The sequence below is a fragment of the Notothenia coriiceps genome, unplaced genomic scaffold, assembly GCF_000735185.1.
Source record: "Notothenia coriiceps isolate Sejong01 unplaced genomic scaffold, NC01 NC01_scaffold00004413, whole genome shotgun sequence".
NCBI lineage: Eukaryota > Metazoa > Chordata > Actinopteri > Perciformes > Nototheniidae > Notothenia > Notothenia coriiceps.
In genome coordinates this window covers 159,232-177,549 of record NW_011337114.1, presented here as the reverse complement: position 1 = coordinate 177,549, position 18,318 = coordinate 159,232, and the positions used below count along the sequence as shown (strand labels likewise).

General features: G+C 42.1%; 1 protein-coding gene and 1 long non-coding RNA gene across 2 annotated transcripts in view; both read left to right on the top strand.

The window, feature by feature from the left end:
• The first annotated feature begins 7,379 nt into the window (after positions 1 to 7,379).
• The window catches only part of neff1 (neuronal intermediate filament family member 1), a 14,939-nt gene continuing 4,000 nt past the window's right edge, over positions 7,380 to 18,318 (top strand). The window contains exon 1 of the mRNA XM_010767473.1: positions 7,380 to 8,267. Within this exon, the coding sequence (XP_010765775.1) occupies positions 7,503 to 8,267 (765 nt within the window). The 5' untranslated portion in view covers positions 7,380 to 7,502. The remainder of the gene's footprint in view (positions 8,268 to 18,318) is intronic.
• On the top strand, positions 16,710 to 17,535 carry LOC104942266 (uncharacterized). Its single transcript, XR_797987.1, has 3 exons — positions 16,710 to 16,763; positions 17,284 to 17,408; positions 17,445 to 17,535. It is a non-coding gene; the product is annotated as an uncharacterized lncRNA (long non-coding RNA).

The window sequence follows — 18,318 nt, the reverse complement described above, 5'->3', positions numbered from 1 at the left end:
GTGTGCCTTGGCAGTCGGACACAATGCAAAAGCAAGAAGAAACAGCTAAATATGCATATTTCTCTATGCAAAGTACACACAAACACACACACTTACACATAGCAATGCTGCCACTGACAGTAAACAATGGGAACCTCTGCATTCACACTGGGTCCAGACAGCTTTGACGTGTCACCAAAACCAGAATAACAAAAAAGAGAACAATTCCAGCAGTCCTCTGAACACAAAACACAGCGCAGACGGCCGAGCCAGAAAACATCTGCTGATTTGGGACAAACAAAACAACAAGCAGCGGACGAACAGGCACGTCGGGGGCCTCGGAAACATACGGAATACCTTACACGGTGCCCCCGAAACACAGTTGGCTCGCTGACAAGGGTTTTGGCCCAGCATATTAATATCTCTCTCCAATCCAGATTTACAATTTCAACCACTGCCAGGGATGGGCAGAAACAGGAGAGATAAGTCCAGCAGCTGTCCGAGGAGAAAATGACTGGACACAAGTATCAAATATGATGAATGAGTCTGTATTTTGACTGAGGAAAAAACAAATGTTGCATTGCGAAATGTTGATGCTCTAAAGAAAAGATTTAGCAAGAAGATAAGATATTCTGTAATGAAAACTCATCAAAGAATGAATTACATTTGCCTTTGTGGTGAGAAATAGACAAGATTGGTACCACTCTCAAGTTTAAGTGCAAAATGTTTTAGCTCAAGCTAGCTTAGCATAATGTTTCCTCCTACTGCAGCTCCATAACGATTTCTATATTCCCATAACTATGATATTGAATTCAGATCTTTATGAATCAGCACATTCCCCATCCCTCACTGCCAAATGTACCGTATTCATATTTATTGGTATACAGAGTTGTCACTCTGTATATCACTTTTAATGATTTTTTACTGCTCAATGAAGAGTAAGCAAAAAATCCATTCAACCTCTCAAAACTCGATGGCCTATTTTACATAAGAAACTTGGATGGAAAACAAGTTATTGACAGATGCATACACAGAGTGCAGAGCAATATAGAGAGAGTCAGTTGAGAGACAGTGGAGGAAAGGGGGGGACGGGACGCTGGCGGGCAGCAGATGGCCAATAGTGGTCAGCTGGTAACAAACAAGCGGGTCAGGGCTCTCATCCACCTCCATACTACACTCATAAATAATGCATGGAGCTTCTTCTGAGGACCTCCAGAGTATAGGCAGATAGACGGTGTGTCGTGCAGAAGAGACGCAGCAGTAGGGCTGCTCAATTAATCGTATTTTAGTCGCAATTACGATTATGGCTTGCAACGATTACGAAAATAACGTAATCGAAATAAAATGATTTTTAAAAAAATTATTATTATTCATTATTTTTTTTTTTAAATTGGTTTTTCAGTTGAGTTATACTTAAAGTTCAGGGTAATCAACTGTTAAAAACATACCGGTCAAACAAAAATCCTCCAATAAATTGATGTTTTCAAAGTAAATGGATAATCGTTTTTAATAATCGTGATATCAATTATTGACCCAAATAATCGAGATTATGATTTTTGCCATAATCGAGCAGCCCTACGCAGCAGAGCTTTATTTGGTGGCGTGGAGCTCTCCAATCTGTTCATTTGTTTCAGACAACAGTGATTAGATTTGTCTGATGCCTCCCATCATGCATTCTGACTTTCTTTAAATGACATCGATCGGCCCGACGGGGGGGGGGGAGGAAATTAAAGGTCAGAATAAGAAAAGCTTCGATAAACACAACTTTGCAAGAGCATCCAGTTCTACAGAATCGCCTCCAGGAACGTCAGTATGCACCATATTGGATTTTCCACCAGCCTGCATTTCCTGGAAACACTTTCCCCCCCTCAGGCCTTATTTATTTATTGATTGGCTCAAAGGGGGGGCTGGATCACTCATAGCCGGGTGACAAATATCTCTTACCGCTGTGCGCTCTGTATCCTGAGAGTATTGCTTTTTGTTGGTGATAATTTCATTTTTGACAACATGGTTTTATTTAATTTAGCTGAATTGATCCGAGAGAAAGATCCATAAGGGTGCTGGAGCTACTTTAAACGCCACTGAAAGGATTATACCACTCTTTCCGAGGATAGTTTTCATTCACAATGGGCTGAATATGCACTTGTCACTTCAATTAAAGTTGAGCTATATAAGTGGTAGTGCTTACACTTTGGCAATACAGAAATGACCTCATTATGCTACTTGAATTCAGCCGAAACAGGAGAGAGGAAGAGGGGAAAAAAAGATGTGCGTACGTGGGTGAGAGACACGGCGGATGAGAGGGAGAAGCTCAAAGGGAAGAGGCTAAGTTGCAGAGGAGAAAAATCACCTCGTCTCGGAACAACTGCAATCACAGCCACCGCCAAAAGCCTCTGAAAGCATCTTCACTGCCTGACGGAAACTTTGCAACAGACCTCAAAGACACTGACAGGCTGCTGGAGGTTGTGCAGCGTCATGAGTGTGTTTGCTTTGCCTCGTTCGGAATTTTTCTCGCATGTTAGTAGGCCCTTCTGCAGCACTTTAACATCAATAAATGATAGCGGCATCGACTCTGAGAGATTAGAAACACTCCTGTAAACAAATGAGCCAAGAGGAGTGGGAAGAGCTCAAGGCTCTGCAAATAAAGAAACATGAGCGAATGAAGAAACATCAGCAAACATCGTCATCACTTTGACAATCCATATATATCGCATTTAGGAAAAGCGCTGCAAATAAAAAGAAAGCAGAATAAATAAACACCCGGTGAATACAACATCTGATATAGAAAAAAGAAGTGTTATAATAACATAAAGTCTACTTTGCTCAACTAATCGTATTTTAATCACAATTACGATGTTGGCTTGCAACGATTATGAAAACAACGTAATCGAAATAAAACGATTATTTATTTTATATTATTATAATTATTTATTTTTGTATTGGTTTTTCAGTTGAATTAAAGTTCAGGGTAATCAACTGTTAAAAACATACATTTCAATAAATGGAAGTTTTCAAAGTAAACGGATAATCGTTTTTAATAATCGTGATATCAATGGTTCACCCAAAATAATTGAGATTATGATTTTTGCCATAATCGAGCACTTTGCACACTAAAATATCTAGATTTTGTAAGTGTTCCCAGACCCATTGTCCAACAGTGCAGCGCACAAACACAATGGAGGTGGTACTCACCGTGTTAAATCACTGGGGAAACATTTATATTTCTCATTGTGAAGCCAAATTAGCATAGACATTTCAAATCCTTTTGACAGATGTCCTTTGATTCGAATATTGTAGAATTTCCTTCGTGCATAATTGTTCAATCATTACTCTGACACAACAATCAAACAGCCCTGAATTTCCCTTCTGGGATTAATACATGTGTCTGTCGTGCTTTCGAACAATACACATCCTCACTAAGTGTGTGGAGGGACGCTAAAACTGATAACATGCAAGGGATAAGCAAAAGGTTACAGATGTACAGCTCTGGAAAAATGAAGCTCAAGTCATTCCAGTGTCCGTTGAATGCCAACACAGAGAAATGATGTCAGTAGTTTAAAGAATGAAACAAAATGTTAATTTTACTCAAAGACATAGTAAAAGCAGAGAAACTGATAATGCTGCAGTGGTCTCTTAATGCATTTTTATCAATTTTGTTTCCATAGAAACGGCAAATGCATTGTCACACACAAACATTTCCTTGTGTTTCTTGATTAACTCTGCCTTTGCCGGTTTTCTACGGGCTGTCAAATTGGTGAAAATGTGTCTTTATTTGTCCACTTTGCCGCCGCACATTTCATCGAAAAGAGAGATTTAGATTTAGCTTCAGGGCAGAACAGAATGGACCGCGCTGTTCTCTTAGTAGAGGTAGAACTTTGTTGAATAGCAGATGGTGGAGGGGGAAAAGGTCAACGAAACAACCTGAAAAAAGGGGGCCTTCCGACACATTTATCCTCTGCAGGAAGAGAAATGAGGGCACATCACTGGAGGTTATGGAGGGAGGACAAGAAGCATTTGCTAGTTAGAGGAAGAAGGATGGAGGTTTTGGGTCTTAATTTTGACGAATACGAATCAATGTATAATTTATTATGTTGGTAACACAATACACAATTTGATGAGTGTGCCGTTGACATGCTAATGTGTAAAAAGAAAGCCTGTGTCATTTAGAGAGCCAGACTTCACGTTCAACTGTCGTTTTTTTTAAGTCCCCAGCTGTGCACATATCACACCCTCTCTCAACAACACACATATTTATACATTACCTGGTTTCTGTAGCTTATAGGGTTCTTAATAATGAAAGTTTAGGAATATTAACGCAGGCACATGCGCACAGGAAGAATCAAAACATAAGGTGTGTATCACTTTGACCCCGCACCCTGCCAAAGCCCATTTACCATCGTGTTCATGTAAACAAGCCTCTTCCCTTCCTTCTTCTCTAAACATCAGCCTGTCCAGCCCAGCAGACCCCCCCCACCCATCCCGCTGTTCCCCTACATAACACACACACACACACACACACACACACACACACACACACACACACACACACACACACACACACACACACACTACCCATCTGCTTCTGCTCTCCAGACCTTGCATCTGGCCTGCCATGAACCATAGCTCTGTTCGAAACAAACACACTTGATTTAAACACACACACACACACACACACACACACACACACACACACACACACACACACACACACACACACACACACACACAACACACACACACACACACACACACACACACACACACACACACACACACACACACACACACACACACACACACAAACACATGCCTGCAGCCTAATATCCTTGAAAATGTATCTTTAATAGTTTAAATTGAATTAAAACCTATTTTTTATGCGATCGGGACCATATAAGTTTACATAATTCACGCACTCAACATTAATATGATGTACAGAGATTTTAAAGCTGTAACCATTTTGTATTGTTGTCATATGGTGTTACATGTGCAGTGTAGTTAAAAAGTGATCTAAAAACTGTGAGATAATAGTGAAAAATATGTCTTAAGAAGTGTTGTTTTGTCAATCCCCAATTATGTTAACTTTTATATTTAATAAAACATCTGAAAATTCTGTCATCTTAGAGGCTGAAAACTACATTTCCTGAAATGTTTGCTAACATTTTTCCAATTTTCCGTTGATAAACCAGACATCAAAGTTAATAATAATAATAATAATGATAGCTTTGATTTGTATAGCGCCTCTCATGGGAGGCTTTACAGAGAAAAACAAGCAAAAACAAAGCAGTCAGACAAACAGTCAGACAGTTCTACTTCACTGCACGATTGCATGTCCACATTATATCCAGTCATCTTCAGAATAGTATTACTGCCGTGTTTTTTTTTGGCTGGGTGTTCCTAATAAACTTGCTAATAAGTCTAAATGCAAATGAAAGCAGTGACTGGGATTTAAAGATGGTAGTACTGGAACTGTAAGGATGTGGATTTTGTTTCCTGATGCTTCAACGTCCTCTAGTGGTTAATGTGTGGAAGTAAAACTATAAAAAAAACTCCTTCAAATCTCATCTGCTGAATTGACATTGTTTACATTGCTTACAAAGTACCATCATTGTAAGATATGTAATGACATTATTCAAATAATACATTTCAGTCAGCATGTCGTTGTGTCCCTGAGACACTTCACCCCAAATTGCTCCTGTGGGGATTGTCCACAGTATTGAGTATGTTAGTCGCTTTGGATAAAAGCGTCTAACAAGTAACATGTAATGTGATGTAATCTAATGTAATGTAACTTTCCCAATCTTTTATAAGGATATCATCTACAGATTGGACCACCATGACAACACTCAATGAAGTGTTTAAAGATAAGAATTCAAGGCTGATTATATAACATTAGGGATAATTTATGTTTGGTATTACATCTTTTCTGTATTGTTATGTTTAAATATATAAATAAGCCATTATCTAATATGTTGGTACATTTAAGAGAAATCTGCAGAGGCAAATAGACACCGTTAGTAAAATAACGACCTAAATGAATATTTAGGATGTTCTTGCCTTTAGCTTCTCCCAATAAGTCCAAGTACAGAGGGTGACTTTTCTGTGAAAAAACACATTTCCACCAAAAAAGCGTTTTCTACAGCTAAAATGGCTTGTGATTTTTCTCTTCCCTTTAGTCCGATTGCAGAGGAATAGTCAGAGCTGGTCCGGTGAGTTTTCGGATGACTTGGCAGCAGCCGGCTGTGCTGCACACTTTCATTGTTTTGCAGACTGTCAGTGTGAACAGCATCAGAGGCGCCGTGTGTGGTACTTAGAGGTGGGAGGCTGCAGTCCTGTGTGTGTGTGTGTGTGTGTGTGTGTGTGTGTGTGTGTGTGTGTGTGTGTGTGTGTGTGTGTGTGTGTGTGTGTGTGTGTGTGTGGGGTGTGGTCCGGCCTGCATCAGGACCAAGGCCAGCGACAGCTCTGCAGCACTCAAACAGCACACAGAGCTTTTTTCTTTTTTTACCAACGTATGATGATGTTTCACTCTGTGTACATACATATACATTTGAAACATATTATATAGTAACTTAATTCCTCTTAATGTGGCATCAAACTTGGCATTAGACCTGATTCTAATTCTGATAATAAAATATAGGAGTTGTCATGTCAATGCAGCGAGAAGGATGTCATTTATACAAATAACACACATTTTAAGAGAATATAGTTCAAGTATTGAAAGTCACAGTTAATGTAGGGAGGCTGTTTGTGGTTTTAAAGACTTAAAATGAGCACTGCAGTGTTAATGTATGGACAAAAACACGCTAACGTTATTGTTTGCATCTGTATAATTACATGTGTTTGTGTAATCTGACATGACAAACTAGAGGTCACAATTAAGACCCCTTGCATTTGTACCAATTCGTCCCCGATGTTTCCACGTTGTGAGGATGAGGGAGTGACGAAGCAGCAGGTAATGAGTCTCATCCCGTATTCAGATATTGCGGAGGTCTGGGAGGATGCAGACTGCAGCAGCAACACGCACACAGCTTCACCCATCGATCCCATTTGCCATTCTGCTGGGACAGCAAAGAAAAAACTGCAATGACAGTGGACAGCATGGTCTGAAGTAACATGAGACAGTCCGATGGAATCATACTGTGCCAATGACATATTGTATCATAATGTTAATGACTCATTAAAAGTGGTATAAGCTCTGAGGTCCAAGCCTTTATATTCAAAACTTCATTTATAGTGATTGTGTGTTGATGTATGAGCTATGGCAAAAAAAGAGGAGCTGCGTGAGTGACTTCGTGTCTCCCCAGAGGGTGGAGGCTTTCTGCTAAAGCTTGCAGGTTTCCTCTCATCTCCTGTTGTCTCTGCGTCAAATGATGCGCCGGCGCCTTCACTATAAAAGCACCTGCCCCGCCGGACTTCACTCGCATCTCACTCTCCTCCCACACACTCCTCAACTCCACTCTTTCTCTCTCTCTCTCTCTCTCTCTTTCTCTTTCACCAGCAGTGGAGCCGGACACCATCAAGTCAACATGAGTTACTCCAACGACTTCCACAGCAGCAGCTCCTATCGGAAGATCTTCGGAGATGCACCCCGCTCCGGACGCGTCGGTCTGGGCAGCAGCAGCAGCCCGTCCCGCATGCACTCCTCCTCCTCCGCAGGGTACCGCAGCAGCAGCGGGCCCCGCACCTACGGCTCCCCCAACATGGTGTCCTCTTCCAGCTACCGCAGGACAGGCGCTGCTCCCGGCCGCGTCTTCTCCTCCATGCAGGACTCTTCCATGGACCTGGCGCAGTCCACCGCGGTCACCAACGAGCTGAAGATCGTGCGCACCAACGAGAAGGAACAGCTGCAGGGACTCAACGACCGCTTCGTGTCCTTCATCGAGAAGGTGCACAGCCTGGAGCAGCAGAACAAGGTGCTCGAGGCGGAGGTCACCATGCTGCGGCAGCGCCACAACGAGCCGTCCCGCCTGCACGAGCTCTACGAGCAGGAGATCCGCGAGCTGAGGGCGCGCGTGGACGAGATGACCCACGAGAAGAGCCAGATGCACGTGGAGTGCGAGCAGATGAACGACAATCTGGATCGGGTGAGGGAGAAGCTGGATGAGGAGACGAAGCTCCGCGAGGAGGCGGAGAACACCCTGAAGGGATACCGGAAGGACGTGGACGACGCCACCATCTCGCGCCTGGAGCTGGAGAAGAGAGTGGAGTCACTGCTGGATGAGATCTCGTTCCTCAGGAGGGTGCACGAGGAGGAGCTGCTGGAGCTGCAGGCGTCTCTGCAGGCCACTCAGGTACCCCCCCCCACACACACACACACACTCACACACACACACACACACTGCATCCAAGTGCAGGTATAGGTGGTGCTTTAGGTCAGATTCATTCGTTTTCAATGTCAAACGGCCAAGACTAAATCCAGACTTCACTACACATGCAACTTTTTAAATTGTAAACTTCATGGGAGGTAATTAGAAGTTTTCCATAATAACACAGTATGATTCCTATAAGAAATCACATAAACGTCATCAGATTACAACTGTCAGCTGTTTAGTCATGTTTGACCATAGACCTGCATTATATATCTGCAGGAAACTGTTAAACTTTAAGAGGTTATTGAATGTTTTATTCGATTCCTTTGATAAAGCTACAAAACGTCAATGCATAAAAAGATTGATCTGTTAGAAATAACCTTGTAGTGTAAGTCAAATACGCAGGGCAAAAATACAACTTATTACTGTTTAAATATGAGTAAGTGTCGCATAAATTCAACAACCTGCTACCAAAACGTGTTATTTTAAGCTGTTAAAATCAAAAGCGACTCCCATACACCTTATACCGTAGCAATATAGAGGTTAAGTATATTTCCCAAGGACATTTTGACACATTGAGTGGGTGGGCTGGGGATCGAACCGGTGACCTTCTGATTGGCAGACGCCCACCCAGTCCAATAGAAGTCTGTTGGTATTCACGACTTACTGCATATTGCGCACTCTGTAATTGATGGCACTGCAGTTCCGTTTTAACACCACGAGCCCCCTCCCTCTCTGAGATCTCGAGCGTCTCTGCAGCGTCCCACGCGCACCGTCACACCCCCGTTCAAACTTTAAGATGTCTTAATGCCGGTTTGTAGCCAGAAACTATGCGTAAAACGGCTCCCTGTTGCGATATTATGTAAGTAGCATGTTGCAAATGTAAATAGTGCAGAAAGATCACTGTAATCTTTGAGTAAGCTTCGGTAAGATAGTTGCTAACTAATATTTTGGGCGTAATAATGGCGATTTGCTTTAGAGGAGGCGAGGAAAATGGGGAGGAGGGGGGAGGGAGGGATAAAAATGCGGGGGGAAAGCGCATTATCCAGGGGTGTGGTCGTCCCAAGGGGGCCCCAGCATGCAGGACCCCCACCAGCAGTTGTTTGTGTGACACATCTTTAGCAACACAGTGAAAATAATGTCACTGTTTGATAAACAACACTTTAGATTAGCTTGATCTTGAAGTTGTACTAATTACAAAACCATCAATAACATCCTTTTTGGAAAGGAGCTGTTATGTAATATATCATGGTGCAGGTGTAAAGACATTGAAGTGAATGAGGGCAGCAGCTTTTACTGCAACTTTAAGCATTAATCGATTCCTTGCATGTGCAGTGCAGATGCCTGCTAGGTAGATTTCTCCAGGGTTTCTCTTCCTGCCTGCAGGGAATTTTACTGCCATGTAAGCTACTGACGGCACGGTTTTCTCCTGTAGAGAAGCCCGAGTCAGCAGTCCATTCATCAGTCCTGCAACATCAACACACACCTTATACATTTATGTACATGTCACCAGAGAGGAGTGTGCGCTGAGATTTTATCTGCAGACGGTCATACATCATTTTAACACAGATAATGCTTGATTATTTCTGAAATTGCACATTATAACAGATTCAGATTCAGATTACTTGTATTGCTCATTAGATTTGCATATTTGTTCACACAAACACACAACATAATATATCTTTCAATGCCAAAGTGGAAGTAATAAAAATGCTGAATGGATCATTCTTCCTCTGGCACAGAAGTTCATCAACATCACAACAGTGCCTGATTGTTTAGCAACAACAAATAACATCACAGTTTTTATCACGCTACTTTTATTTGACATCCTAGAGAAAAGTCTAGCAAACCAGTGCGTTACAGTTTCTTCATATAACAGTTACAAAAAAGTCACGTTCCCAATTTATAAAGAAACACATCTATAGACAATCAGTAATCATAAAACAATAAAGCATTTAATTGTGTAGCTTTCAAAAAGTATACTTCATAAGTGTCATCACTGTTTTATACTGTATCTATTTCTTGGACAACAAATGATATTTGACTTATATCACAAAGTCTGCTAATATATGGTTTTGATTCAATTCAGGGGCCTGAGATAGATGTATCATCTGCCCATTAAACACAGTCAGTTATCTTTTATCAACTCCTAAAAAGAAATTGAAATACGATTTATGTTGACAGTTTTATAGCTGGGCTCTTCCAGACATTTTAATGAAAAAAAATAATATTCTCTCTCTTTTTGTCCTGATCCATTTCTATAAAAACCTGTCTGAAAATGAGCTGATCAGACTTTGGCCACTTTATGATGTCATAACGATTTTTTGGCTTGTGTAACCATTAGCCAATCACCAACCAAGGTAACCCCCCACCCCCCACCTTATCACCTGAATCTCCTCCTAGAGCACCATTGTGTTCTTTTTAACCAAATATCTCTCAGAGGGGCGTGGGGAGGGGCTCCTTATTTTCATCTAAAGTAACAGACAGAGAATCAGCACTTTTGAAACAGGGCTGAAACAGAGGGGATTATGGGTAATGCTGCAATGATCTGTTTGGTGTTTGGAGCCAAACACTTCAGAGACATGTTTTATATATTGATATATATATTGATGAAAGACAGAATAATAGGGGACCTTTAAGGGACAAGGGCTTAAGACATTACAGTTCATTTTGTCATAATAACGTTTATTTTGAAGCAGGAGGTTCTTTTAATCAGTCAGACTCACAGCTCCATGGTCAGCATCAGAGAGGTTGGAGACTCGTACGTGTCCAGCAGCGCCACCAGCTGGTGATGCTGCACGTGTTGGAGGACGTCCGCCTCATGAGCCACCTGCTCCTTCTTCTGCATCTTCTTACTCACAAATTTAACCGCAACCTGAACAGAGTAAAAAAAGCATGTTACAACACACTGCAAGACAAAACAATAACATTCACTGGAAACTGAAACATTCAAAACCTTACATATGATTAAATAAAAAATACAACTCAAAACTTGGATCACATACAGTCTCAAGATCATCTGAAAAGGAACCCTGATTCATGAAAATTATTTTTTCACTCACTGAAAGTATAACTGAAAATACAAAATGGGCAAACTGCCACCTTATTTATAATAAAAACGTTTTTGAATTTAAATAAAAAGAAGAAAAAAATTACATTTTCCAAACAACAGGCTATCACCGCAAATCAAAAAACGTTAACACTTATGAGCACGCACTTTACAACAGCATCAGTTTTTACAACACTTTAATTGTAACTTACCTCTTTCTTTGTAGATTTGTTGAGACATTTTCTCACCACTGAAAATCGTCCCCTGGTGAAACACACAAGAACAAGAGAGGCTGAATTAAAAGGTCTCTCATCTTTCACATCTATCTACACCTGGGGTCAAAATCAATCTTGGGTTGTTAATCACATTATTCTGAAAGTCAGTGCATTTGCATCACTCTACCTTCCGATCTCACAGATTTCAGAGAAAGTCGACTCAAAGTTTTCTTTCCACTGGATCCCTGTTCCATCGTACCCTGAGTCTGGACAAAGATCAATCAAATGAGATCAATAATATGGAGTCATAAGGTCACATGATATGGAAACTATTGAAGAAATATATTATTTTCAGTAAGAAAGATAGCTGAATATTCACAAAAATATTGGTATAACATTTAAAAAGCCCCAACATTCAATAATAATAATAATAATAATGGTATCTTATTTGTCCAGTGCAGTATAATATACCTAGTATGATTGGGAGTCAATGGGTCACATGACATGAATGATATCAGAAATTAACGAGACTTTAAAAAAAGAAAATGCAGGACTTTACCTAAAATATTTATTGTTTCAATGTTTTCTTCCTGGCCAAGACTCATATCCAATCTTAACAGCTTTAGGGTGGTGGTCAGTAATGTTAAGAAAACTGTAATCTAGTCCTTAATGCATTGAAATCAGACTATTGTCTCTCAGAAACTCTGGGAAAGGCATAATTGCTGAAGGACAATATGTCTGGCTCCCACATTAGTCAAAGTTAACTTTATTGTCAATCTTTCAGTTTGTGTGCACAGACAGAGAGAACGAAACACCGTTTCCCACAATCTTGAATACAATAACAAAAATATATAAAAAATATGACACATTTATACATATACACACATTAAAGGTAGGGTAGGTAATTTTGGAGAAACCAGCTCGAGTGCGCTAGAATTTGAAAATACACAACCGAAAAAAATCTGCTACTTCCTTACAGAGCCCCTCCTCCAACACACACGAACGCACACGAACATTGGTCATAGCACATGACCAATGAGGGCACGAGATAAGTTTGTGCACAGATGGAAGGCTGACAGGCAGGTAGGCCATCCAGTTATTTTAGCCGGGCCGGCTCAGATGATTGGTCGTGCTTTTTACAGCGCCACGGCTTCCACAGATGACGTTTTTACCTACCCCACCTTTAAGACCTAAATTAATGAATTATGAAATTGAGTGTGTCAGACTTACTGGTGNTTCGCCAAAAAGTTAAAGAAATAACAGGTTTGATTGTTATCGGATTTTGTCATCATTAATTTCAGCATTTATGTGGTAGCCATTTTTCATCAATTAACTTTTAGGTATAATGTCATCAGTTATATCGTCCACGTTTGTGGGTGTCAACTAAAGACCGTTCGAAAAAATTTTCAAACACAAATTTTAGACACTAACCAAGTTGACCAAGGTCGAAATTCAAAGGACGAACCTCAACAACAAAAGGTCCAGCTCCGACCGCTACTACTTTCCCGTACTATAACCGAAAACAAGGAGTGAATTACTAAAGAGTATTTGGTAAAACCGTCATAAAATGAACCGCATGGCTCCAACTTTTGGGGCGCAATGGTCAGCTCTCAGGACCCGACATAAAATACAACAGGGTCAAAAGGGCGCGGAACAAAGCCTTTTGGATACTATATTACCTACTTTTTTGTCATATTATCCCCTTGGAAATTACTCTGGTAGGCGCACTTTTTCCAAGTAAATACAACGAAACCGGAAGTTTGGACAAAGGGGTGAGTGGAGTACAAATTTTATAGGGCACAGAGAGGGACAAAAAGGAACACAGGACACAGACAAGCAAGAACAAAAAAAGGGGCGTTTACCAGCACGTCCGGAGGGTCGAGACCTTTCCTTTAGCGAAAAGAAAAAGTGGGAGGGTCACAGTCGAAAACAACAAACAAACAAAATAAAAAAACAAACCGAACTCAAAATTATTCAAAGGAAGAAAAAAGCAATTCGAATCAAACAAGGAGGAAACACTCGCGGAAAAACAAAAATAAGGTCGTTGTCCAGATGAGACAAATTTCCAACCAATAACATTTAAAAAAAAACTCTTTGCCGTCGAAGCGCGAATATTAACATTTTATGTGTCGGCCTTCTTTTAGACGAGAAGGGATGGTCTCGGGAGCAAGGTGTGTGTGTTTGCGCTTTACTTGGGGTAACTCCGTGCTCTTTTTTATTCAAAAAACGGTGTTCTACCTTCCCGACTTGTCCGTCCAAATCCGGGTAAGGTCAAATGAAATCGGCCCGGCCGAATTTTACTAAACCAAGGGCACGAAAAAAAATCCGTCTTGACATGCCGAAAAAGGTGTCTTCTTTTTAAAAAAAATACCTTGAAAAACAGTTTTCGTGAAATTCATTTAAGTAACGGAATAGCCCTACAAATTCTCGTAAAGTACCCTTATATTGTTTTTACATAGACTTCGGCCAAAAGAGTTTGAAAAATGAAATGGGTGGAATATTCTACCTAATGCATGGTGACACTTTTTTATTTATATGAATAAATTATAAGTTCTACAAACAAAAGAACCCAAGGAACCCAAAAAAGTAAATCAAACAAAAGCTCCAGGATGTCTTGTTGACTGTTTTCTACATGTGTCCGGGCTAGTGCAGGTCTTGACACCGGAAACAAACGGGTTCCGTCAAATTAAGTGGTTGTAGTTCTCCGTCGATTGTCAGATTACCGTGCCCTTCATTTTCCCAAAAAAACAGGCCTTGCGGCATTTGGCGTTGTAGAGTTAGTACGACCCGCTGTGTCGAGGAAAAGTTATCTAAGGAAGTGTCGCGGCCGTAGAGTATTGCAAAGATCTCGTTCCCCAAAAAAGTTCTCACACCCATCCAACTTCGGAGGGGAAGTCCTTTGTATTCGTTTGTCTGCGAGGGGGCAGGGTTAATAAAAAACGACACAAATAGTAATAATAATAATATAATAAATACAACAACGATATTACGGTCGCCCATAAAGTTTAACGGAAAGTTTCTCCAGGTCAATTCGTCTTCCTCTTCTAACATAATTTTTTACGAGACAAAAGCGAACAGATTGGAAAGGCGGGAAACTTACTGAGGCTGACAAAGAGAGGAGACAAAGAGCAGAAGACACCACACACAACTTTAGATAGCCCGAACTGACTGGCTAACTCAACCACTCATCGCAGTGAGGAATTTGTAATTTGTTATTGAAAAAATTTTGAAAAAAAAAAATACAAATTTTGATTAACAATTTTTGAGGGGTGAATGAAACGCAACGATAAGGAACGTGGGGCGATCTATTCCGTCTTACCGCAGAGGTGGTATAACGTAAGTTCAATTGCACGTGCACATAAATATTGTTCGTAGCGTTCCTGCGACGCACGCAAGCCTTTTAACTCACGAAAAAGTCAAACACACAACACCTTGGTACGCACAGGCCCGTACTTTTATATGCGTGTGTGGGTATTAGATGGTTAACGTACAAGTTTAAGTGATGGGACCTTCATTGATTCCAACGAAATTTCAACTTTGTCGGACACGCTGTCGGCAAGAGGAACGGTAACAAGTCAGCGGAGGTTGGAAGAAATGTCTCCTGTCCGTGTTTAGATGGACGTCGTACGTGGGGCATATAAAAGGCGTGCGGCACGGAAGAGTTCGTGTATAAATAAAATTTGTAAAAGTTGTACCACCTATTCTATTAATACGAGGGCCGTTTGTGTTGACTCGGCAGTTGACGGAGGAATAATTTGTCGAGTGGGGATGAAATCACCCCGTTGTTACTTCAGACGGCAAAGAACACGTGTGGTCGCTTATGCGTCTAGTTAGGAGAACCGACGTTGGCACCTGCCATGAACGAAAACGTAGTTCGAGTTACGCCTGGAAGGTGAGTGTTGCGGCATCCACCTCTACTTCCCTTACTCGGAAAACTTGTCGGAAAAAACCGCCCACCCGCCCCTTGAGTGTGTGTTGCCTCTGTGTTTAGTGTCCTGTCTGTCTGTAACTTTGTGTGGTACCACTGAAGAGGTCTCTCTTGAAAATGAGACCTTTTGTCTCAATGAGATTTTACACCTGTATAAATAAATAAGGAAAAAAAGTGGCCAACATCTGATCAGCTAATTTTCAGACAGGTTTTTATATAAAAGGATCAGGAAATAATGTGAGCAACATTTTTGTCCTGAAACATTCAGAATCTCAGGGGACACATGTTTATGCATAAAAGACATGGAAAAGTGGATTTTGCATAATAGGTGACCTATAAGTCTGTTGTTAAGTTGTACAATACAACACATAATAATCAACCCACCGTCTCCTCCAAGGTTGGTGTTACCCCAGCCGGACACAGAGCAGGAAAGCCCCCCATAGGGGCACCTTGTGGGCAACGGGATGGGGGCGACCGCCTCCGTCACCTCCACTGGGTGGTACAGCTTGATCAACATGATGTCGAAATCCAGAGTCTGGTAGTCATAGCTGCATACAGAAAATACAAAACACGCTTTAGACGGCAGCTGTTCCTCTCCAATTTTGGGTATTCAAAGAGAAGAAGAGGGGGATTTTTAAATGTTTCCCTCACCTAGGATGCTGGATGATGGTGCCGGACTTCATGAGCTGCTCTGTTCCCTCAAACACTCGCAAGTTGTGATCGCCCAGAATGACCTGCATGGAATAGGGACTGAGAGAGGAGGTACAACGTTATAGAAATAAGTGGAAGCAGTGAAAGCTTTCACTATTCTGTTTTCTAATATCTCTACAACACTCTTAATCTCTAAATGTTCTGCATTTTTCAAAGACCACACTCTTTTTTTAAATATTTAAAGCAAAACACACATTTAACATGTCTGCGATACATGCTCATTGATTGATATTTAGATTTTTTTTAAATGAAGACAAAAAAATGCATAAATGTCTAGCAAGATAATCTATAAAAAAAACTAAAGACCTTTGGAACAAATTCCAAAATGCATATTTTATTTATTTATTTAAAACCCATCAATGTTTACTTACTTGTACCTACAGTGGGCAACAGAGAGCACCCACTGGTTGTTGATCAGCACCCCGCCACAGAAGTGGTACCCGTAGTTGAGGGAGGCCATGTATGGACGAGAGTGAGGCGAACACTCATAACCGCCAATGATCCTGCCATCTTCACGGGGAACTGCATCTGTTGCCGCTGTTGCAGCTGTTGCAGGTGTTGCAGCTGTGGCAGCTGTTGCCGCGGTGGCAGCTGTTGGCGCTGTTGCAGCTGTGGCAGGTGTTGCCGCTGTTGCAGCTGTTGCCGCTGTTGCAGGTGTTGCCGCTGTGGCAGCTGTTGCTGCTGTGGCAGGTGTTGCCGCTGTTGCCGCTGTTGAAACTGTTGCAGCTGTTGCCGCTGTGGCAGGTGTTGCCGCTGTTGCAGCTGTTGCCGCTGTTGCAGCTGTTGCCGCTGTTGCCGCTGTTGCAGCTGTTGCCGCTGTTGCCGCTGTGGCAGCTGTTGCCGCTGTGGCAGGTGTTGCAGCTGTTGCCGCTGTTGCCGCTGTTGCAGCTGTTGCCGCTGTGGCAGGTGTTGCCGCTGTTGCAGGTGTTGCAGCTGTTGCCGCTGTTGCAGCTGTGGCAGCTGTTGCCGCTGTTGCAGCTGTTGCCGCTGTGGCAGGTGTTGCCGCTGTTGCAGCTGTTGCCGCTGTTGCAGCGGTTGCCGCTGTTGCAGGTGTTGCTGCTGTTGCAGGTGTTGCAGGTGTTGCCGGTGTTGCAGGTGTTGCCGGTGTTGCAGGTGTTGCAGGTGTTGCCGCTGTTGCAGGTGTTGCCGGTGTTGCTGCTGTTGCAGGTGTTGCCGGTGTTGCAGGTGTTGCCGGTGTTGCAGCTGTTGCAGCGTTGCAGGTGTTGCCGGTGTTGCAGGTGTTGCCGGTGTTGCAGGTGTTGCAGGTGTTGCCGCTGTTGCAGGTGTTGCCGGTGTTGCTGCTGTTGCAGGTGTTGCCGGTGTTGCAGGTGTTGCCGGTGTTGCAGCTGTTGCGGGTTGCGGTGTTGCCGTGTTGCAGGTGTTGCGGTGTTGCCGGTGTTGCAGGTGTTGCCGGTGTTGCCGGTGTTGCAGTTGCCGCTGTGGCAGGCTGTNAAAGCGCTTTGAAATTAAATGTATTATTATTATTATTAAGTGGCCAAAATCTGATCAGCTCGTTTTCAGACAGGTTTTTATATAAATAGATCAGGAAAAAAAGTTTTTTCCTGATCTATTTATATAAAAACCTGTCTGAAAACGAGCTGATCAGATTTTGGCCACTTAATAATAATAATAATACATTTAATTTCAAAGCGCTTTTTCAGGTGCTCAAAGACGCTTTACAGCCGATTTGTTTGGCTTGTGTAACCATTAGCCAATCACCAACCAAGGTAACACCCCCACCCCCCACCTTATCACCTGAATCTCCTCCTAGAGCACCATTGTGTTCTTTTTAACCAAATATCTCTCAGAGGGGTGTGTCCTATCTAGGTCGAATGCTCCAAATACCACCCCTTTCATGTGAACGCGCACCTAACTTAATAGGACACGGCTGGCTTGAGCGATCCACTTGATAACCCGCGTCGTAGTACAGTTTAGCGAGAGCGCGTATGTTTTGGATTAGGCCAACCGGCTAACTCAAACATATCCAGGTTAGGTTGAACCAGCTTTGTAGTACAGGGGGGTATACTACGAAGCAGGATTTTCGCTTAGCCGGCTAACTTCAGGGAAAAGTCGGGGTTTCTGGTCCTACGAAGCTGGTTCTCTTTTTAGCAGGCTAGATCTCCATGGTAA